The sequence below is a fragment of the Homalodisca vitripennis genome, chromosome 8 (assembly GCF_021130785.1).
Source record: "Homalodisca vitripennis isolate AUS2020 chromosome 8, UT_GWSS_2.1, whole genome shotgun sequence".
NCBI classification, from domain to species: Eukaryota; Metazoa; Arthropoda; class Insecta; order Hemiptera; family Cicadellidae; genus Homalodisca; species Homalodisca vitripennis.
The window spans coordinates 103674969-103699942 of NC_060214.1; the positions used below are offsets into that span (position 1 = coordinate 103674969).

The 24974-nt window shown below is 29.6% G+C and overlaps 1 protein-coding gene across 1 annotated transcript; it reads right to left on the reverse strand.

Annotated features, from left to right (window-relative positions):
- Positions 1 to 24266, reverse strand: LOC124367825. Its single transcript, XM_046824959.1, has 5 exons — positions 24084 to 24266; positions 23767 to 23906; positions 21943 to 22025; positions 483 to 569; positions 1 to 210 (listed from the first exon to the last, which is right to left on the reverse strand). The coding sequence occupies exons 1-5, from the start codon at positions 24195 to 24197 to the stop codon at positions 89 to 91; spliced, it is 546 nt and encodes a 181-aa protein (XP_046680915.1). The 5' UTR covers positions 24198 to 24266; the 3' UTR covers positions 1 to 88.
- Between the last annotated feature and the right edge of the window lie 708 nt (positions 24267 to 24974).

A 24974-nucleotide genomic window follows, 5' to 3' on the forward strand; every position in this document is an offset into this window, starting at 1 on the left:
TACATAATTATAGTTTTTCATGGTATATTTATTGCTATAAGTATAATTTTAGTATTTTTTATCAACTTATAATCATTGACAAAACTTTTTAAATGTTTTTGAGAGCTCCTGAAAATTTGTACTGAGCTTCTAGGCTTCGTATGTCCGCCACTTCATCGCTGTTTAGGGGACCGTGAGATACAACGTATCTGTAATCTACTTTTCTGTCACCTGTAAATATAATCAGTATAGTGTAGTCATTAAAATAAACAAAAATGAATTAGTAATGGTTTAAATAGTATTATTTAAAATTACATTAAATTAATTCAAAGACAGTAAAGACTTTGTTTTCCATTTTCGCCAAAACTTTGAGCATTAGTTACACAAACACCCATATTTATATTATTTAAATGTACAGCTACATCTTAATCTATCCATGGTGAAATAAAATTGGTAGTTTTAGAATATCGAGCTTTGTGCGTTTTATAAACTTATACACTTACCTCCTTCTTCACTGCAAATTGAGTAATACGCATATCTGCCAGGCACGTACTTCAGGAATGAAATTTTAAATTCTATTTTCTTGTTCCCTACAACAGTTGAGTCAAAAATGCCATAAAGTTTATTCATTACTTATGCTTCAAAACAGCTAAGCATTGCTGTACAGCTGAGAGTATATTCGCAGAATTGATATATATATATATATATATATATATATATATATATATATTATATATATATATATATAAGTAGATAGTAATATGGGGTTCCTGGCGCACTTTCGGAGCCGACCGAAAAGCAATGTAAAATACTGTTCAATGTACCATAAAGGAAGCTGAGAAATAACACAGCAAATCTCAATGAAAAATTAACCGAATCTACAGTCGTTCGTCTCCAAAAGCGATCGGTACATTACTATCTACTCTGAGGAATGAAAAATTAACCAAATCTACAGCTGTTTGCTTCTACTTTCTTAAGCTGTGCTTTGTAAAATGTTGTCAAATCTGCTACGAATAAAGGAAAAATCTTCAATGACAGTCGAGGTGTGCTACTACAGACCGACCATCACGATAATCGCTTCGCCTGCGTCATATCCGTAGTGATATCACGCCGTGAGAGGCGCAATCGTTGGTTTACAAGCACCATTTAGTTAAATAAATTTTTCTATCTAAATGGAGCGCGATAAAATATCATGTCCGTTCTGCAAAATAGAAATTTTAAGAAAAAACTATGATCGCCATTATAATTCTAAAAGTCATGAAAAAAACAAGCAAATTTACAATAATGAACTAAATTATTTAAGACAGTGGGCTAGAGAAAATAAAATTGCCGATCACGAAAACATGTTTAATATTGAGAAATTACGTGAATTAAAGAGAAATTTCAAAGTTGAAAAGAAAAATCTCGACCTATTTAATGATGAAAAACTTCATTCAATAGCTGAAAAGTTGGCTATCGGTACTAACGATAAAACCAAGTCTGAAATGATCGAAGAAATTGATAAAACTCTTAAAGTAAAATCCGAAAATATCATTGATGTAGAAGTTTTATCCTCAATACACGGTCTTTTCAAGCAATACATTTTAACAAACTTGAACGACAATTCCATGTCAATTTACAAATATCTTTCAATTATGCGGTCAGAAATTAAAAGTTTAATCGAGAAATTTCAAGAAAATGTTAAAAATATGAAGGGCTATCTCTCTTTGGAATGTGAATACGAACGAACTTTAGTGAATGGTGAACCGCAAACATGTCTAATGTATTTTACTATCAAAGCAGACGAAATCTTTGACGTAAACGACTTTATTACTAAGCAATTTAATAAATTAACACATCGATAACAAACGAATAATCCAAATAAAGGTTCCGGATGGACATTTAAAGTTGTAAACAACTAGTTTTGAGCCTTAACAAACACGAAATGATGAATGCAGGATCATACATCGATTTACCAAAGAATATCAAAGATAAAAAAGCTTGTATAAATATAAAAAATAGAGATGATTTTTGCTTTATTTACTCAATAAGATGTGCTATTGAAAAACCAGAAAGAGACTGTGAACGTGTAAAGCAATACGAAAAATTTGTGAATGACGAAATATTTTCAGGTTTTGAGTATCCAATGTCTCTGAAAGATATACAAATATTTGAAAAACGAAGCTACAATTCCAAGTATAAGTATCCAACAATGTCTATCAATGTCTACAGTTTTGATGAAAATATTAACATTGTTCCGTTACAAATTTCTGAAAAATATGACGCTGAAACAAACATTGATTTATTGTATGTTAAACAAGATGATAAATCTCATTATGTTTTGATAACCGATTTAAATAAGCTTGTTTCTTCGCAGTTGTCTAAACATAAAGAAAGAAAATTTTTGTGTAGAAGATGTTTAAGCCATTTTTACAAATCTGGAGATTTAACAGATCACTTAGAAATTTGTAAAAATCATGAAGTTTGTAAGCCAATTATGCCATTTCCAGGTCAAACAACTAAATTTACTAATTATCAAAAGAAATTTAACCATCCGTACGTAATTTATATGGACTTTGAGAGCATATTAGAAAAAATTCCGACATGCAAGAACAATCCACAAAGATCGACTACAACCAAGATTCAGAGGCACATTCCTTATGGTTTTACTCTATATTTAGTGTCGAATGTGACCAATCGCATGTACAAACCGATATGTTATCGTGCCAAAAATGAAGAAGATTTGAAAAACGTCCCGACAAAATTGTTTGAAGAACTCAATAAATTATCGAAATACATAGCGAAAAAATATAATTCTAAGAACATGAAACCTATGAAATTGACAGAAGAAGAAGAAATTTCGTATCAAAATTCAAACGTTTGTCATATCTGTGAATGGTCTGCTTATGATGTTGGGTCAATTCAGTATGGTTTTACTCCTGATAGTTGGAAAGATAAGAGTTATAATAAAGTGAGAGATCATTGTCATTTAACCGGCAAGTTTCGAGGCGCAGCTCATGCATGTTGCAATCTAAATTTGAAATTTCCTCAGAATATTCCCGTTTTCTGCCACAATATGTCAAATTACGATACTCATTTGTACATAAAAGAATTGGCTAAACAATATGGAAATGTTGATTTGATTGCAAACACCGATGAAAAATATATAAATTATTCTGTAAATTCTGGATATGGCTATGAATTCGAAGGTGATAAGCCAAGAAAATTCATCAAGTTTTCGTTTGTAGACACGTTCAGATTCATGGCCTCGTCTATAGAAAAGTTAGCTAAAAATCTAAAGAGAGAAGACTTCAAACATACAAATCATTTTATACAAGATGGACTGAATGAGATAATAGAAAGACAGCCAAATGACGACGACGAGATTTTTAAAATTCTATCTGGAAAAGGAATATTTCCCTATGAATTTATCGACAGTATTGAAAAACTTGATTACACAGAAGAATTGAGAATTCAAGATTTCTATTCACTTTTGACAGATGAGAGCATATCTGAGAAAGATTTTCAACACTACTTAAATGTTTGGAACAAATTAAAAGAGAAAAATCTAGGAAATTACTCTGATCTCTATAACATTCAAGATGTTCTATTGCTCGCTGATATCTTTGAAAATTTTAGGAATATTTGTTTGAATTGCTATAAGCTTGATCCAGCACACTATCTAACAGCTCCCAGTCTTGCATGGGATGCTATGTTAAAATTAACGAAGATAGAATTACAATTAATTAGTGATTATAATATGTATTTGATGATCGAAAAAGGTATTCGCGGAGGCATTTCTCAGTGTATTAAACGATATGTGAAAGCAAATAACAAATATTTAAAAGATTTTGATAAGACAAAGCCCGAAAACTATTTACTCTATCTCGATGCAAACAACCTTTATGGGTATGGTCTTATGCAAAAACTGCCGTTTAGTGATATCAAGTGGATGGATCCTAAAACGTATACAAAAGAAGAGTGGCAAGAAACAATTTTAGAACTCACTGGCGACGAAGATTATGGCTATATTCTCGAAGTCGATCTTGGATATCCAACAAATTTACACGAACATCACAAGGATTTACCTCTTGCTCCAGAACATTTTAAAAACAAACTTTGCACAACTCTACTGGATAAAACTGAATACGTTGTTCATTCGAGAAATTTGAAGTTCTATTTGGAACAAGGTATGATTTTGAAACATGTGAATAGAGTTATTGCATTCGATCAGAAGCCTTTTATGAAAGAGTACATTGATTTTAATACTAATATGAGAACCAAAGCTACAAGTGACTTTGAGAAAGATTTTTACAAGCTGATGAACAACTCAGTTTTTGGAAAATCTATGGAAAATGTGCGAAATAGATGTGATATCAAACTAGGAAATGAAGAATTTTCAATGAAACAAGCTAAGAAAACAAATTTCAAATGCTTTAACATCTTTGACGACAACTGTATAGCGAGTCACATGTACAAACAGAAAGTAAAATTTAACAAGCCGATTTACATAGGGTTTTCAGTACTTGATTTGTCAAAATTGCTAATGTACGAGTTTTATTACAACAAATTAAAGAAGTTTGATCCAGATTTGAATCTGTGTTACATGGATACAGACAGTTATTTTCTAGAATTGAAACGAGATCCTTTTAAAATTATTAAAGAAAATATAGATGACTTTGCGATGTTATTTTCGGGGGCAAGTGAAAATATTCGCAACTTGCCAGATAGCCAGTCGAGCTGGGTTAGAAATTTCCAGGGTTCGAGAATTTAAAATAACTGTTATTTATTGTTTGGAGTCGAATCAGAGGGCCCTGCGGAAGAAATTGATACTTCCAAAATAACGTTGGGGCTTACTTCATCACGTCAACTCCAATAAAATTTTGAAGAAGTAAAAAAAATTAAAAAAATAATCTTGCTCAGAAAAATCAAAATTTCTTGTTCTAGGAAAGTTTATTGTTCAAGCGAGTTCGATTTTCGAAAACGACTGTATTGTTTATTAATACGTCGGTCAGTGAGGAATTACAAGTAAGCTGAGTAGTCTCCACTGATAACTTGGTCGGGGGGTCGTATACAGTAATTATTGTAAGAGCCCGGGGTTGGAATAATTAATCGGTTAAATAATTATGGTTAGTAGAAGCAAAATACAAAATCAAAGCAAAATATGAATAGCAATGCGGCTAACAAAAGCAATATATTCAAATAACACCAATAGCAAATATACAATCTTATTAAATTAAAGATTAGCCATGCACCAATATCACAGTGCAACTACTATATACATAAAGCAAGCACTAACCCATTAACAGAAAATATTTCTACGGGATGCAAAAGCTAGATGAGTTTATAATATAAAAATAGACTAAGCTTTTATGTTATTCTGTAGGCAAGTGTATAGCACCAAAATAAAATATCAAGTTTACTTTTCAGGCATATAATTTTGGAAAATAAAAACAAAATAATCACTTATAACACACCATGCAGAATTACCCTACCATAATGCAAGCTAAGATAAAGGTAAAATGATTTAAACCATGTTGATAAGGCTAACTAAACTAAATTACTAAAATATCAGGGCTCTATGAATATGAAAGAAAAATTGAACACTCACCCTATCTGCACAGTTCACCAGAAAAATAAACTAAAATATCGTTAAATAAATATTTTGAAGGAGGATATCGGGGTGAGGGTGTCAGGACGTTCGCAAAAAATAAAAAGAAAGGGTTGCGAGTCCCGAAATAGATAAAGGAGAAAAAAAATAAAGATAATCACTTACAAAAATATAAATAATTAATAAAGTGAAAATTAGATTGAACTTCAATAAGAAAGAAAAAATATTTCCGAGTAGATTAGAGATTCGCCAAGAAATGTGATAATAATCAGACAACAGAATGATGGTCGAGAAAACTTTACACCTAATATAAAAATTTACATCGATTGAACATAAGATTTTAGTTTATGAGGACGGGGTCGGTGGGAAGAAAGTATTTATAAAAAGGAAGTCGTGGGTATAGGATGCCAGTACTATCGCCGGAAAGAAAGCAGTGGTAAGGCGAGTCCCGACTGTTATAATTTTTTTCCGGGTAGGAGATAATTGGTAGGAAAGTTCGTAAAGGAAACTCGGGATGAGGTGTCAGATCGATCGCCAGGAAAAGAAATGCGAGATCTGAAAAATTTAGAAAGGAAAATTTTAACACAATATTTAAAAATTTAGTCGAAATGACAAAAAAAATAATCTGAGTAATTGGAATTCAAAATATAAGTTAGATTGAAGAAAAGAATAACTTAAGTAATTCAAGTCGAAAAAGTAATTAAAGTTTCAGTAAATTGAGAAGGTCAAATATATTCTATTTAAATTTAATGATACCCTTAAATATCAAATAAATTATTAAGAGTGTATTTAAAATCAAACAATTATCTTATCAAAATAAATCTATAAGCATAAAACATTACTAATATATTTCAGATCGATTAATTTCATAAATGACAAAATAAAATATTAAATTCTGTTTTCACATTAAAAAAATTTTGGAAGAATTGTTGATGGCGGAGATAAAACACTTTAGTAAGGAACAGGTTCGTTGTTCCTTACCTGGTGCTGGATATCGGCGGCGGTCGTCGAGTCGCGATGAAGTCGATCAGCGAGCGGGGTCGGGGGAAGGGGTCGAAGTCGTCGTGAGCAGCGCTCGTCGGCGGTGTCGCGGTCACTGGCTGTCTCTCCGTGTCTTCAATCGGCCGTCATTATATAGGTTCGCGCGATCGCGGGGGTGGGGGAAGCCTTCCTCCTCTCGCCGTGATCGGAGGGGAAGCGGCGATATCCGTGCGGGCACGGACCTGCCAGATAGCGTCCTGACTCATCGTCAGTAAAATAATCATTTCGCTCCTTTTCATGATAATTCTAAAACTCAAGTCGTTATTTCGTAATATAAAAAAAAATTGCCTGTTCTAATTTTTCAATTTTACTAATTGAATATTTTTAATTTAAATTTAATTTTGTATGCTAAAAAAAATAACATGTTACAACTTTGATACAAGTGATTATCCAAAAGATCATGAATGTTTCACTACTAAAAATAAGAAGGTAATAGGGAAATTCAAAGATGAGTTAAATAGCGAAGTTTTAGAAGAATTTTGTGGTTTAAGGTCTAAGATGTACTCGTACAAATATCTAGATAAAAACCCAGTTAGGTGTAAAGGAATTAAGAGAAGCGTTGTAAATAAAACAATAAATATCGAAAACTTGAAGAGATGTTTGTTCGAAGATAAAGAAGAATTTAGGGAGATGACAGTAATCAAAAGCTATAAACATGAGTTGTACACTGTTACCATAAACAAGCTGGCACTGAACGCTAAAGATGATAAGAGAATTGTCCTAGAAAATAAGATCGATACAGTACCGTATGGCTATAAATCTGATATATTAGACGAATTAAATAAACTTGGAAACTTTGATATGTAAATGGAAGATGATTTAATTCACTGTCACAAGTGTAAAAAGAAAACGAAAAATATAGATTCTAAAATTGTTCAAACTCAAAACGGATTGTATAGAATTGCAGCAAAATGTTCAAAATGTAAGACAAATAAGAGTAAATTTATAAAGAATCCTTATGAAAAACAAGTAAAGAAAGAATCTAAGAATAAGGAAGAAATCGAGATTGAAGCTAGAGAAATTCATGCACCGGTACGAAAGAAGTTTAAAAAGAGAAAAATTATAACATTAGGAATTGACGATTTATGGGCAGCAGATTTAGTTATAACGTCTAACTATTCGGATCAAAATTATGGATTCAAGTATATGTTAAATGTTATTGATACTTTCTCAAAATATGCTTGGTCAAGAGCTATCAAAAGAAAAAACGGCAAGGATATTTCAAAAGCTTTCGAAGATATAGTAAAAGATGCCATAAGGATCAATCACAAACCTCCTAACCTACTTCATACAGATAAGGGTTTAGAGTTTAAAAATAAAGAATTTAACGATGTTTTGAGGAAATACAACATTAAGATTTATCATACTGAAAACGAAGAGAAATCAAGTATTGTAGAGAGATATAACAGAACTCAAAATGAGAGAATGAAAGTAATTTTTGAGATTAATAAAAACTTTAAATGGATCGATATTCTTCAAAAAATCGTAAACAATTATAACGATACAGTTCACAGCACAATCAAAATGAAACCGAAAGACGTAGATAAGGATGCAGAAAAGGAGTTATTAGAGACCGTTTTCAAGTATGTTCCACCTGAAATTCACACGAAAACTAAATTTAAAGTCAATGATCATGTAAGAATTGTTAGTAAAAAACAAACATTTTCGAACAAATATAAGAACAATTGGTCAAGAGAAATCTTTGTGATTTATCAAATTAATAACACAGATCCTGTAACTTATAGTATAAAAGATTTAAATAATGAAGAAATAACCGGAAAGTTTTATGAATATGAATTGAAGAAGTCAAAAACTGTAATATAAATTTTCTATATATAAATGGCGCATCAAAAGAAATGTACAAAGTGCAAAGAATTTAAAGATTTAAATGAATTTTATAAAGATAAAAATAGGAAAGATGGAATGCATTATAATTGCAAAGATTGTGAAAGGGAATATCATAAAGAATTATATGATAAAATAGAAAAATTAACTTTGGAAGATAAAGAATGTCTTAAATGTAAAGAAACTAAAAAAATTTCAGAGTTTAATAGTGATCACTATAGTAGAGATAAGAAAGACTCATATTGTAAAGATTGTGTAAAGAAGAATCACCATAGATTATATTATGAAGATACTCAATGTGAATGTGGAAGAACTATAAAATGGTTAAATAATTATCAAAAACATTTACAAACAAAATATCATAATTCAAGAGTTTAACATTTTCATCGTGTAATAATTTTTTCTATATAAATGGAGTCTCAAAAGAAATGTACAAAGTGTCAAGAAGAGAATAGAAAAGACTGTTATTGTAAGGAATTATATGATAAAATGAACAAATTAACTTTAGAAGAGAAAAAAGTGTTACTTTTGTAAAGAAATTAAAAATATTTCTGAATTTAATAACTGGCAGTATAGTAAAGATAGAAAAGATGCTTTTTGCAAAGATTGTGCTAAAAAAATTTTCAGCGAAAGTTATAAAAACGAAATGCCTTGTGAATATGAAAAAAAAATTCTACGATGGTTACCTAGTTATGCTAAACATTTACAAACAAAATATAATAAATCGAGAGTTTTTAGTAAAATTTAGAAACATTTTCATCGTGTAATTTAGATATTCTATAAATCAGTCGAGATTCTGCCATATTTGTAGTAAAATGATTTCCGTTGTATAAAATATTCAAAGATTCTTTCATTTGGTTATACAGATTGATAGAATTTGGTTCGTCATCAATGAACAAAATCTCTAATTCAGGATAATTTATTTTTAGATGTTTTAATCGGTTTGGTATTTCTCGTTTCTGAGCTCTGATAACGTAATAAGGCCATTCCCACATGTGATTCTTCTTAATTAATACAAAAACATGGTGTTTTTTCTTAGCAAAATCTTTACATACCATATCTCTCTTCATTAATTCCATTCGCAATTCTTGATTCTCTATTTTCAATGATTTCATTTCATCTTTAATTTGTAACTGTTTTATTTCATCTTTTAACTGCTTATTTTCGTTTTCAAGTTTGTACTCACCATATTTTCTAATGGAAGGTAATACTTCTTTCGTAACCCAATTTTTAAACAATTTCGCTTCTGGTTTATGCGATCTCAAAATTAAAGAATAAAGTCCAGATTCATTAACGAAAACAGTGTTATTTTGGAAGTTTGAAGGTAAGCTATTTATAGCCCCCCTTATATTTAGATTAAAATAGAAGTTTTTATCATCTTCGTCAACGTTTATTCTGATCGTTTGCATAGTATTTTCATATTCTAGAATTTTTGCTACGTCTTTAGCCTTAAACCAGATCACATTGTTTTCGTCAACAATCGTAAAGATATGTTTGTTATTGAATTTTAGTTGATTATTGAGTAGGTCTACAACTGACTCCATTTAGATAGAAAAGAAATTTAACTAGTAATTTTTATTTTGAGAATAAAGGCCAGATTCATTAACGAAAACAGTGTCAGGATGAAGATTTTGAAAGGGTCTATGGCATAGACTCCTGTAATTTATACATTCAAAAGTTGTTTTCTCGTCATTATCAATATTATTTATGATAGCTTGTCTAGTATTTTCATATTGTAAAATTTCTGCAACATCTTTAGCCTTAAACCAAATTTCATTATTTTCGTCAACAATCGTGCAAATGTCTTTATTATTGAATGTAAGTTGATTGTTGAGTAGGTCTACAACTGACTCCATTTAACTAGTAATTTTTATTTCAGTATAAAGTCCAGATTCATTAATGAAAACAGTGTTTTTTTTGAAAGTTTGAAGGCGGGGGCGAATCACCCCTACCTTCAGAATGTATGTTTTCGAAGCTTTTTTTATATTTTGGGGTCCATTTTAATCCTTTTTCAATCTTAAATATATTGTTGTTTTACTCTCATTATTTAATAAATTTCCCTCAGAGTCTTGTATAGTTAGAACGATTTTTTGAATTCTTTTAATATTTTTTCTAATTGGAATATAATCGATTTCATTCGGTTTTTCACTGATTTTTGATCCATAAGCAACATTTGGGGAAAATGTGTACAAAATTTCAGATTCTTTGTGTAAATGTTCGGTATGATTTTTAAAACTAGGTTCAACGAGATTGCAGTGCACTTCAATTACATCGAACGGTCTAAATTTTGGCGTTTTATTTCCTAAATATACCTGATTTGGCTCAATAGTTTCTGGAACAAACCCTAATAAATCTAGAATAATTGCTGAAAACATTATTCTTACTGGTGATTTTATTTGAATTTTATTAGAGAGATAATTTTTTTGCATTTCAAACTTGTTTTCGTCAAAGTTTAAAGATTTATCTGATTGTTTGAATGTTTTCAGATAATTTTTAAGGGAATTTTTTATTTGATCGAAAGTATAATATCCTTTGTTTAAACCATAGTATTTTGTTATGTTCTTCTCACTAAATCCTATGCAATAAGGAGAACTTTCACTAATATTTATTACAAAATTGTCAGAATAAAAACCGCTTAAACCGATAAAATAATTTGATTCTTCCTCTAAGTGTATAGGATGTTCCAAGTTTAAAACTAATTTAGAGCTTTCTGAAGTCAACTTGAACAGCTTCATTTTCGCAAGCGTTGCTTCAAGATGAAAATCTTCTATTTAAATGGAGAAATTTTTAAAGCAAAAAGATCAGATAAAACTTCAAACGTTTGAAGAAAATAAGAAAGATCAACCAATCAGATTGTTAATTGTTGGTTCAAGTGGATGTGGAAAAACAACTTTATTATTGAATTTTATCTACAATAGGTTGATTCCTTATTCCAATTTATACGTCTTTAGCAAGTCTTTGGAACAAGACGCCTATAAAAAATTACAAGAAAGATTTGAAAATATTGAGAAAAACTTAAACAAAAAAATATCACATTTTTATAATGCTTCTGAGGACATAGTTCCGTTAAGCGAATGTAAACCCAATTCGTTAATCGTTTTTGATGATTGTATTTTGGAAAATCAGGACGTTATTAAGGAATATTTCGTAATGTCTCGTCACAAAAACATATCTTGTATCTATCTTTCTCAATGCTTTTCAAAGGTTGATAAACAAGTTATAAGAAATAACCTGAATATGTTGTGTATTTTTAAGCAAGACGATCACTATTCGAGAAAGATTTACAACAATTATGTTGGTTCTGATATGAGTTTAAACCACTTTATTGAGTTGTGTGATAAAATTTGGAAGGAAGACTACGGATTTTTAACTATTAATCTAACTTTGAAGCCTAAAAATGGTAAATATTTGAATAAATTTTCTAATATAAATGCTGCTCAGTGGTCTCGATAAAATATTTGTTACAATTATTTTTATATTATCTTTAATTTTTATTTACATTATGAAAATAACAGAAAAAACGGTAAATCTGTTCACGTTCCACGTTCACGTTCCACGTTCACGTTCATGTTTCACGTTCATGTTTCACGTTCGTGTTTCACGTTCGTGTTTCACGTTCGTGTTTCACGTTCGTGTTTCACGTTCGTGTTTCACGTTCCACGTTCACGTTTTACGTTCCACGTTCGTGTTTCACGTTCCACGTTCACGTTTTACGTTCCGTGTTCACGTTTCCACGTTCCACGTTTACGTTTCAAAATTTTCCTAAATAAATGGCGAACGTAACTTCAGAAGAAGCAAAAAAACTTGATCAAATCGAAAAGAAATTAATCAAAGAATTTAAAGAACAGATTCGAATGGATGAAGAAGAACAAGAACTTATTCAAAAAATTAATCAACCTGTAACTTCTGCAATAAAAAAATGTTGAGGGCAAAATTGAAAATGTTTTAAGCGATAATCAAAATTTAATGAATTTGGTTCCAGTTGTACGACAATTTTCTGATATTTCGATTCCAGAATCTGAGTTTGAATTGCCAAAATTACCATCTTCAACACCATTTAGACCTCGAATCATTGAAGACTCTACCATAGTTGAACCAATAAGTCCTGGAACAACGGATATAATAATTGGTGAAATTGGTAAAAAATTTCTTCCTAGAGCAAAGGATGATAAATTTGGTTTGTATTGGGACAGAAAAAAGAAAAGTTTTATGATTGGAAATTTGCCCGTGAATTTTGAGCATAATGATATCATTATTAATGAAAAAACATATGAAGGAACTCAAGGTTTATGGAGATTATTAACAGGCACTGATGTTCCAAAAGACGGTTTATATTCTGAAGAAGACTTGAAAAAGTATACTGAAATTTTATGGAAATCTGATTCAATTTACAAAAATAATGATCCATCTACTAAGAAACCAAAGTCAAGTAAAGGTAAAAAATATCTCAATTTGATTAAACCAATTTGGGAAAAAAGAATCGAAGGATCAGGTGTGAGAAAATACAGTGATAATAAGATTGAATACAGATATATCGACGATTTGACAAAACTCGATGGAATTATTAATTATATTTATGCTCAAGAAAAGGCTGGAAACAACAATTTTTTGAACGAAAAGAAAGCGATTAAAGATTTTATTTCGAACAAACTTGATGAAATGATTGAAAAACCTGATGGAATTAAATATTTAAAACGAGTTTTGCCGGCAATAAGTTCATCTATGATTGAAGGTAGCGGACTTTTGAATGATTTTATCAACAATTTACCTTTTGAATTACACGTACCAACTTATCAGTATCTGGGGCCTGGCACAAAACTCGAAAAAAGACTAAAAAGAGGAGATACTGGTATAAATAAATTAGATCAAGCTGCTATGGAACACGATATTTTTTATGCAAAACATAGAGACACAAATTCCAGACATATCGCAGATAAAGTTTTGCAAGATAAGGCAATGGATAGATTTTTATCAAAAGATGCTAGTTTAGGTGCAAGATTTGTTGCGCTTCCAACAGCTGGAGCAATGTTTTTGAAGAGAAAACTAGGAATGGGAATCGAAGAGAACTTGAAATTTTAACTATATAAATGGAGGTGAATGTAAATTTCAGCAAAAATCAGAAAGAAAAAATAAAATCCGCTTTTAAGAAGAAAATACCCGTTAGTATTCAATTTAAAATAGATCAACTAAAAAATGGCGAAGATAAGATATTTTTAACAAATAGACAATACAATAAACTCGAAAAACATAAGAAAAACAATAAAGGAACCAGAATAGAATTTTCTTATAATCAGTTGAAAGAACTCAAAAATGGTGGACTTTTGAAAGATTTATTAGATTTTGGAGAAAATATTCCAGTTGTTAAAAATGTTGTTCCTTATGTTCGTAAAGCTGCTCCAATCGTTAAAAAGGATGTGATTCCTATTGTTCGAAACATTTTAAATTGGTTAGATAAAGAGTTGGAAGATGTTACAGGATCTGGATTAGATGAAAAAACTTTGAATTACGTGAAATCAAACATCGGAAAAAAAATTTGAACCCTTAACATTCGGAGAATTGGAAGAAATCTGCAAAAACATTAAACATTTTAGAGGAATTTTTATGCGCGATACATTACCTGAAAAAGTTAAGAAATTTGAATGTGGAATTGTGAATTTAGACTCGATTATGGGAAGTGGAACGCATTGGGTTTGTTATTATAAGAATGATAAGAATGCCTGTTATTTTGATTCGTATGGAAGAATTGAGGACAAACCGCCGATAGAATTGATCAAATATTTGAAAAAATCAAGCGTCTACTACAATGACTCTCAGATTCAAGACTATAACGATCCCCCAATTTGTGGACATTTGTGTATTTTTGTTTTGAATGAACTGAGTAATGGTAAAGATTTTAAAGAAGTTGTTAACAAATTATTGCTTAATAAATATGGATTCACAAAATATTTTTGACGTATTTGGAACACAAATTATTCAAAATGTAGATAATAGTTTGAATTTTGATAGTTTGAGAAATGAGTTTGATAACAAGTTAGAAAATGTATTACAAAACCTTCCAGATTCAGATATGTTTGCTGTCGAGATTGAAGATTTTAAAGCAGAATATGATAACAAACTTGCAAATTTCATGAGTTCAAATGAAGTTGCTGATAAAATAAAAACATTGGAAAAAGAAGTTGATGATGGTGTAAAAAAATTATTTACCAATTTAATGTCTCATATCGAAAAAGCTGATAAAATTACTGAAGTGATCAAAGTTGAAAAGAATTATGTTAGTTTGGCTAATAAAAAAAGAATTGTCGGTGTTCGACCTGGTATTGACAAACATGATGTTGTTGTTAAAGAACAAATTTTAAAACCTCTAAAATTATCAGAAAACATCGATATTGTTGATTTACATGATCCGAATGTTAAAAATGCCTTAGATTTTAAAGGAAAAAGAATTAGCGGTGTTAGTAAAGGAATTAATCCATTTGATGTTGTTGTAATGATTCAATTAGAAGATCCTATTAAAATGTTTAATGAACTAAAACAAAATTATGAGAATCATAAACAGCATGTTAAAGATTTTACGACAGAAGTCTATGATAAGTTAGAAGCCAGAAATAGAAGATCAGTAGACGATGTTGGTGAAATTAATGAAAAACTTACTAAATTTAAAGAGTCTTTTGATAAGTTTAGTTTAGATGCTACGAAAACTTTTGAGAATATTAGTCATAAATTTGTTGAATACAATGATTCTTATGCTGTCAAATTTCAAAAATTACAAGAAAAACTTAATAATATGGAGGAAGATCTTACTGAAATAGGTATTCGTGTAGGGTTTGCATGATAAAATTTCCTTATATAAATGGCGCTCATATATTGTGTGAGATGTAAAGAAAAAACTGCAACAAATGATATAAAATACTATGCAAACATCAATGGAGTTAAGAGAATTTCTGGAAAATGTGCTGAATGTAACTCAAAAAAGAGTCAATTTATAAAAACTTGATTTTGAAATTTTTTCTTAATAAATAGAGATGGCGGGACATTACAGTGCTTTCGATCTTTTTATCATGCAACACGAAAGAGATTTGAAAAAAGAACATTGGGATGACATTTCTCAAAAATATGAATTATCCGAAGATATGATGAGATTATACGTAAACAAATTGAATTGGTATAACATTGCTAAATATCAAACTTTATCATCAGAGTTCATTCAAGAAAATATACATTATCAATTAAAAGATCATATGTCTGTTATTTGTCTCTATCAACACTTGAGTATAAAGTTTTTGGATGAAAATAAAGATACAGTTGATTGGAACAATATTATAGATAGCGGTTACTATCCTGTGCAGATTTTATTGAAATATGTGACCGAGATCGCAAAATTTAAGGAAGAGAATCCTGAATATGACGAAGTAGATCATTAAAAATGACTCTAATCTTTTTAATTATTTTACTAAAATTTATATCTTTTCTTATAAAAACGTACATTAGATCGATGAAAAAATGATACACGATGTTTAAAATTTCTAAATTTTCTCTTATTAAATGGCGGACTACAGAAAATATGCTAGTGATATTGAAAGGGCGGAGTTTAAAAATTTCTATCCAATTAGTAAACAACATTTGAATGAACCGAATAAAAGAACTGAGTTTAATATTGATTTTGGAGATAACTTTTGCTCGTCTAACTTCCAGTTTTATATTTCTGGAACTTTAACAAAACAAGATGGTCAAGCATATCTTGGAACTGATAATGTTAGATTAATCGATAATTTTATACCGTTTTTATTTTCTAAGATTGAAGTAAGAAAACACAATAAATTGATAGAAGAAGTCGAAAACTGTGGCCAATTAAGCACAATTAAAGGAACTATTTCGTATTCAAAAAGTGATGTTATTTCTCAAACTTCTAATGGCTTTGAATCAGATTTTAAATTTGGTGTTTTTGAAGCAGCTGGAAATTTATCTCATTTTGGATTAGGATTTTTTGAAAATGTTACTATTCCGATCTATAAAGGAGGATTTTATCTAAGTTTTATAAGAGCAGAAGACGATGATGTGATTCTGAAGACTGCAACTGGAAATGTTATGCCTGTTGATGGAAAAATAACAATTACAGATTTTTTTTATTAGAGTTCCAATGATTGATTATCAAACCACGAGTAAAATTAGGTTGATTGATGAAATTACAAAAAGTCAAAACATTATGTTTAATTTTCTAGATTGGCAATGTATTGAACAAAAAGGTATTTCCGGAACAACTTATTCGTTCGATATCACAAATATTTATAGAAATATCTTCAATCCCAAGTTCGTTATCATAGGTTTTCAAACAGATAGACAGAATAATCAAGAAAAAAATCCTTCAAAGTTTGATAGTTTGGATGTAAAAAATATCAGAGTAAAATTGAACGGTTCTTATTATCCAGATGAATTACAAAATTTAAACATTTCCGGAGGTCTTTTCAGAATCATGTATCAGATGTATCAAGATTTTAAGAAAGTTTACTGTAATAATAAGGAAATGTATTACAATCCTAAAGAATTTTTAGCGAATAGACCTATTTATGTCATTGATACAACAAAGAGTTTGACAAATATTTCTGGTTCAAAGAACGATATAATTATCAATATGGATTTTCAAAAAGCTGTTACAAACGCGATTTGTTATGTTGTTGTTGTCTCTGAGAAATTTTTAGCCTATGATGTGATTAAGAACGATATTAGAGAAATTCAGTAGTTAATGATGTTCATATTATTCTCTTTCATTCCTTCTAATATTTCAAAAATATACTCTTTCGCCACTGAAAAATCCCGATTTCTCCCGTAATAATCTTTATAATCGTACACATAATATCCTAAATAGTTGTACAATAGAATGAAATTATTTCTATTTATCTCTGTTGTAGAAATGTAAACACAAACATTTGCGCTGAAAAATTTATATCTCGGCAGAGTTAGTTCCATAATCTCCATTTAAACAAAAAATCTTTCTGTTTAAATGGAAGAGTATAATGCCAACTGTTACAAGTGTTATAATAGAGGAGAAATTATTGATAAAAAATATTTAGTTTGTAGAGATTGTAATTTAATTTTGTACGAAAGACCTAAACCTAAGAAATTTCGAAATAAACTAACACATTTGAATAATCTGCTTATGAAATTACAATACGGAGACAAGAAACAAACAAAATTTGTTACAGAATTTAGAAAACAGAATAAAAATTTTTACTTATCTCTTGGAACCGTTGAAAAAATTATTTTCCTTTTCAAAGAATACATTAGGTTTGTTGGTTTAAATACACACGTTTATTATGAAAAGATATTACCTGTATTTTTTCATTATCTGGATGTTGAATTTGTCTACGATTTTAAGCCAGAAATCCTCGATGATTTTATAGTACATTTGGAGAAATTAAACGAAGAACCTCGTGAAAAGAATGCGGTTTTACTCACATTCTCCCCGACTTCTCGAGTGATTGTTAGCAAATTTCATTTTTTCCGTCTTTAAATTTTTTCTATTTAAATGGAGTTCTTGAAAGAGTTAAATGATATTGGAGAATGTAAGTTTAAAGAGTATAAGAAGTTAAATGAATTGGAAGAAAATAAGAAATACAAAATCTTGAATTTGGAGAAAATGAAAGATAAATTCGGGTTTACAATAATTGCCGAGTTGGAAGATTGTAAAGTACACTTGCCGAACAGATTTTTGACTGTTTTGGATGAGAAAAAGATTAAAGAATTAAACAAAAATGAAAAATTACACTTGGTTGTTACTGGAAAGAAGACTATTAAAGATAAAGAAATTATAACAATTAACTTTGTAGAATAAAGTCTTAACTCTAAAACTTGCAGTCCCTCCCCACGTCATAGTACTGTTTTGATAACCATAGTTGGTGTCTTTCTTCGTAGGAATCACATGGAATATTATCTACAGTAATACCTTTTGTTTCACACAAAATGTGGCTATATTCTATAAGAAAAATTCTATAATGCTCTTTAATGAATTGTGTTGATAAATCTTGATACTCACAAAAATTCCTAAGAAATTCATCAATTAAGTCTTGATTATCTTGAAAGAACGTATAATATGGGAAAAATGTCATAAAAAAACGATGAAAACTCTCTGTTTGTTTATTTTTTACTTTCTTTTCAATATCTTTCGTAATTATATTAAATATGTAATCCCTTACTTTTTTAGTTTTTTGCCGATAGTAAAACACTCCATTAGACGTTTTTTCTGCAAAAGACTTTACAAGTTCTTTGAATTCTGTATCATTTAAGGAAAGTATCAACTGTTCTTTAAAATGTTTTGGTAATTCGTTGAACTCGTTAAAATTGTCTTTCTTTGTAAGTTTTTGAAATGCTAGAAACTGAAGAGAGCTTGGTGAGTTCATGTTGTTTATTTAGTAGAAAAGTTTTTTATTAAAGTATGTTTTTAGTAAAAATGTTTTAAATTGATTAAATTTTATTAAGATTTCGAAGATTTTTAATTTATTCGTAGCAGATTTGACAACATTTTACAAAGCACAGCTTAAGAAAGTAGAAGCTCAGATTCGGTTAATTTTTCATTCCTCAGAGTAGATAGTAATGTACCGATCGCTTTTGGAGACGAACGACTGTAGATTCGGTTAATTTTTCATTGAGATTTGCTGTGTTATTTCTCAGCTTCCTTTATGGTACATTGAACAGTATTTTACATTGCTTTTCGGTTGGCTCCGAAAGTGCGCCAGGAACCCCATATTACTATCTACTTATATATATATATATATCTTCAATAAGAATACAAAAATTGAAAAAAGAACATACAAATTCTCTATATTTCGTCTTAAGACATTTTCAAGAGATATAGGTAAATATATGAACAAAAAATAATAAAAAAAAGAAACATCATATGTTAATAAAACTAATTTTAAATTACGTACATAGAGTAAATAATTTTGCTTAATACAAGGAATATAAAGTTATAAATTAAATTTGTAGTTAAATGTGTAATGTTATCAATAAAAATTGTAAAGTGTAATTTACTGCTACCCATATCTTAAATTTAGACCATCCGGATGTTTAGTTTGTAACACCCTCTGATGAGATATTTATAAATAATTCATTTTAAGTTTATTTTATATTTAAACAATATGCTGTTTATATATATATATATATTCACTTCGGGTGTATAAACGCAGAATTGCTCTATTACAACAATTATTAGACTCCTTGATATAAAGTTCCTTCAATATTTCCGCTTTGCCGTTTTCAAAAAGGTATAATAAAAATAACAACACATCAAACAAATTTTACATAAGTAAATAAATAAAAATGTACATAAAAAAATAAACAGGAATTTTTGAACATGTGATTAACACCAAAGAGAGATATCATGAACAGAGAAAGAATTTAGAGAAAAATTTAGAAAAAAATAATAAAAAAATTATCATTTCATCTTTTATTCAGACCAAAGGGTACTTTTGATTTTAATATTAACCGATGTGCCTGTTCTAAATTTTCTAAGTAAATTTTGTTTCCATCTTCGGGTACTTTGCAAATACCTTTCAGTGAATAACATTGTTCAAAATTTTGTTGGTGGCCTAATGCGTGTTGTGAAACCAATTTTTCATGCTGTTTTTTAGACGAACAACGGTGATTATTCATTCCTATGTGCAATGGGTTTGTTTTCAATCCAACATAATCCATTGCACAATTTTTACATGTTAACTGATAAATTACATTTTTACTTTTGCAATCAATTAATATATACAATATATACAAACAGCATATTGTTTAAATTTGTAATTTTTTAAAGCTAAGCTTACATTAGCGTAAGCGCTATATATATATATATATATATATATATATAAACGGCTGATTATTGTTGTATAGCTGAGCGTATGTTGGCAGTTTTTGCGATTTCAATCTTCCGTAATTGTGTGCTGTTTCGAAGCTGTACAGAATAAACAATAAATAGGTGTTTTTTTAGGAACGACGGTAAGATATTTGACTATTTTAAATCTATTTAAAGTTATGACTAACATATATAAGAACCTTTTTACTAATCTGATAGTTGAAAATTATTAGTTGGATATAATTTCCTACAAGGTAACTGATATTTTAAATATACCAAACACAAATATATATGAATTATTTAATTATTAATTTGTTAATAAAGTCATATTATTATTTAACTGAAATGTTATTTTTTTTTGTTACAGTTCTTCTAGATTTGGTTTCTAGTACTTCACTCATGAACAATCTCTTTCAAGATCTATGTCTGTTTACTGTTAACAATGTTATACTACAAAAATATATAAATTACTATAGTATGTTTTACTTGTGAAAAATGAGCTTTTATTCCTTAACTCATTGGGAACATTTTTTGCAAGTAGTAATGGAGGTCTTTGAATGTTTTGTTAGTGCAACCAGTCTTCAAACTTTCTTACGCAGAAAAATATATATTTAGTCCTTTTTAAATAAATATTTAGTTTCCTCTATGAAATAATGTTCCGAAAATATTTATTAAATGCATGTAAATCTTTTTAAAATAAAACTGCTGTTCGGTGTAGACGGAACATAAGTACAGTGAAGGAATATGACATTAAAGCATTATTAAAAAACTAAGACCAAATTAATGTACTTAATTACGAACTGTAGTTAAAGATGAACTATATTTTTTAGCGCCATCCCTAAAGGTAGAGTTAGTACGCAGATATAATGACTGTCCATTTGATAACGCAACACAGTTACGTCACCGACAGCGGCGGCGTAACTATCCTGCAGTGCACCTGCAATGTGTGGAGGGCCTAGTAGGCATACCTGTTTTTTTTTCGTTCGTGTTATGTGTTACTTAACACAATAATAATTATGAATTGGGAGTGCCGATGGCCGAGCGGTCTAAGTCGTTGGACTTTGAGTCTGAGTTAGAGATAGCGCAGGTTCAAATCCTGTCTGCGACCGTTGCACTTTTTATCAGTAAAATCAACCTCGTACTGTATCGACTCTCCTCCTTATTCTGTTTGATAAGATCCTCGCACAGGCCAGTGGCCCATGAGGACGGACAGAATAAGGCCTAAAAGGGGATCGGCCTCTCCTTAAAAAAAAAATAAAAAATAAAAAAAGTAACTACCGCTGATGTATGTACTTAGTTTTTATCTCCTAATTTTGGAAACTTTATGCCTAAACCTGTAACTTTATTCTTGCGTTTCACGATCAAGTATATTTAGACTGTAATTATAGTTGTAAGGATTAAAATTCACGTTTACAAAATGTATTTGTACAAGAAGCATCTGTTTAAATTAAATCTACTATATATTTTACAGACTGCGTCTCAGGATTACTCCCCAAAAAGCGCATTACTCGGGAATAAATGTGCTTTATATTTTATAAACTAAACTATATTAACCAACATGTTGACTGTAGTGTAAATAACATTAGAACGTATTAAATAATATATCTACTGTTTTGTTTTTTACAATTATACCACATTTACAACTTTTTACCTCTTGTAACTGCAAGTACGTGTCCAGATAGTGAATCAGAAATGTCTTCATCACTGAAAACCTTGTACTCGTGGTCGTGTTTACTGCACACAAAACAAACACATTAAACCCTTTGTAGGCCACCTAATTTAACTCTTAGTGATAAGACTGTAAATTTAAACAATAGTCGCCTAAAAGTTTCTGCTCAGATTTATTTCTTCTACCTTTTACGTAACAAAAAGATATTAGGCGAACTTTGACTGTCAACGACTCGTATGTTTCGTTATTCATAAGTTTTGATAAAATTTAAATAAAACATACAATTTCTAGTTAAATATTTACCAACAGCAAAAACATATGCATATAAAGATATTAGTATTATATTTTTAGGTTAAAAATAAGTGTTAAAACCGTATATAAATTCATAATTTTAATTATTTTTAAGAAACATAAGGAGTGATAACTTTGAGTAATTGCGTGGTGGTTAATTTAGTAACACTTGTTAAATCCATGTTTTTAAAACTTCATTAAACTTTCAGAGCCAAAAACTGGATAGTAAGTTATTAAATCATAAGTAAATTAGTCAAAACGTATATACACTAAAGCAATAGTAAAAAGTAACAACATTAAAGCAATAATTTGCAAAGTTATTGCAGTTTCCTAAATGGAGACCGCAGGGAAATCAGCAACCATTTTTTCAACGAGTTTCAGTTACATTTACACGATCTTAAATAAAAACTATTGCCATTTTTATGTTAGATAATATTATTGTTTGGAACATATCCAAACGAGATTTTCTTTACGTTTTGAACGATAAAATTATTATGCTATTGAGCTAAATTTACATTCAAGATTATTTTACGTGATACAGATTAAAAACTGAAGTTATTATGTACCCTATTTATGACTGGTAAAGTGATTAACGGATAATACTAAACTTTGTTGAGTAAAAAACGAAAAATCAGTCAGTTTGTTCAGTCATTAATGCCAAAGGTAAAAAATGTCAAAAGAAACTATAGAAAAACGCTGTTGTGGAGAATAACTAATATTTAAATGATTTTTAACTTCTACATTTATACATGTATAACATCAAATACAATGTTCCAGTTATAACATCATAACGTTAATATTCTTATTAAAACTTAGAATTATAAAGATTGGGAAAAAGTTTGAATGACTTATACAAGTTTATACTTTTTTAATTTACAGCATTAAAAGTAGACACAATATTTTTATCAGCATTTGAAATTACAGGCACTTAAAATAGGAAATTTAGGAAATTTCGTAATGAGGCGAAAAAAATGGCTTGAAATTAAAATGTGAAGTTTTATAGTTAGTATATGAGTTATAACTTTAAATAGTGTTACGTTTGCATTTATAAACATTTTTACTTCTTAAGGAGGAGATATTTAAAATCATGTCGTTTTTTTATTAATATTTGATTAAATAGTTAATTTTATTCAAGTCATTAATGAATAAACACGTTATTATTTTAAATATTGGCATCTATAAAATTAAATTCTATATTTAAATCAATCTTACAGTAGTCTTGATAAACGAGAAAACATTTATACATATAAATTTACATCGTCACCAAGCAGCTTAAAACACATTGGAATTAGGGGTTCAATTGATAAATATTAAATTACAGTCTGTAATATTTATAAAATACGTTTTAACATACTAAGGATTTTTAAATATCTTTCATCAGAGGTCTTGAATTCTTAAGAAGAATAAACTAAAATACTCTAGAATTAGTTTTACCATATTTTTATATGAGAATCTTGAAATTACTGTGACTAATTAGCAAGGTATTAAGATATGGGTATTCTAAAAATTACTCACTTTTTATAATAAATTATTGTGTGGTACTGCCCAGGGCGCTTCGTAGCTTTAGTAGTCAAATACATCGACTTGAGCTCCATGTTATTTTTTGAAGCTGGAACCTTCACAAACGTCCAGATACCTTTGTTTTCTTCTGAAAACTGATAATCCAAACGAATATTCATTACTTTAAGTAGGCTGTCAGTAATTTATATACTAAAATATGATTTAGTCTTAAATAATTATTTTTTATCACTGAATGTTACTCATCAATTCAAGTCATGCTCAAGGTATGCTGAAATTTTATTAACATAAAATAAAAGACTTTTTCTTATTACCTTCGTCAAGTTGAAGAAACCATCCGTTGCTACAACCCGATTACATCGTCCCATGTCCTGCAACTTGGCTGCCGAGAGGGAGGCTAGCCCAACCAGGAACAGAACATTCCACATTTATCCGCTAGGTTATGTGAATATCCAACAAAATAGTCAGCGCGAGGTTCTATGTAGAGTGCTTTATAAATGTGCAAGCCGTCTCAGATTAGTTTGCGACACCTGAGGCAATAGTCACAACTCATTGTCAATGTCTAGCGTGTAGCTCAGCCAGGGTCGTATCTAAGTATCTGGTGCTCTGGGCAACTTGAATTCGGGAAGCTCACTTTCACCTCTCATATCCTCATCATTCCCTGTCATGGTATGTAGAAATCTCATCGTTCATCTCATTACACGTTTCGTTATTAAAGTCCTATCTTAATTTATCTTATATCTTACAGAGTTCAATTATTCAAGCCATTCTTAGTCATCCTTTTTAGCATCAGTTACTTATTGTTTTACTTTTTATATCCTAAAACACCCACCTATTAAATCACGAAACTATCTAATGATATCCAACACAAATCCGATTGCAGTTCATCATAGTTGTGACTAGCATTGGTAAATAAATGAACTGTCTGAAACATAGTTCGCAGTGTTTTAAACACATTATCGAAAGTTAATATTTGCCAAGATTTTGCATAATTATGTTTATATAACTTTCACTAGTTTGTATGTATAAAGTATGTGTGTTAAACCGATTTCAATTCAACTAAAAGTATGAATAGACCATTTATATTAATATGACAAATCATACTAGTTTTATAAATTAGGTTATTTTACAAGTTAATCCGTTAACTTATTTTATTGAACATGCAGTTTTACACACGTATAAATTGCATCCGTCACAGTAATATT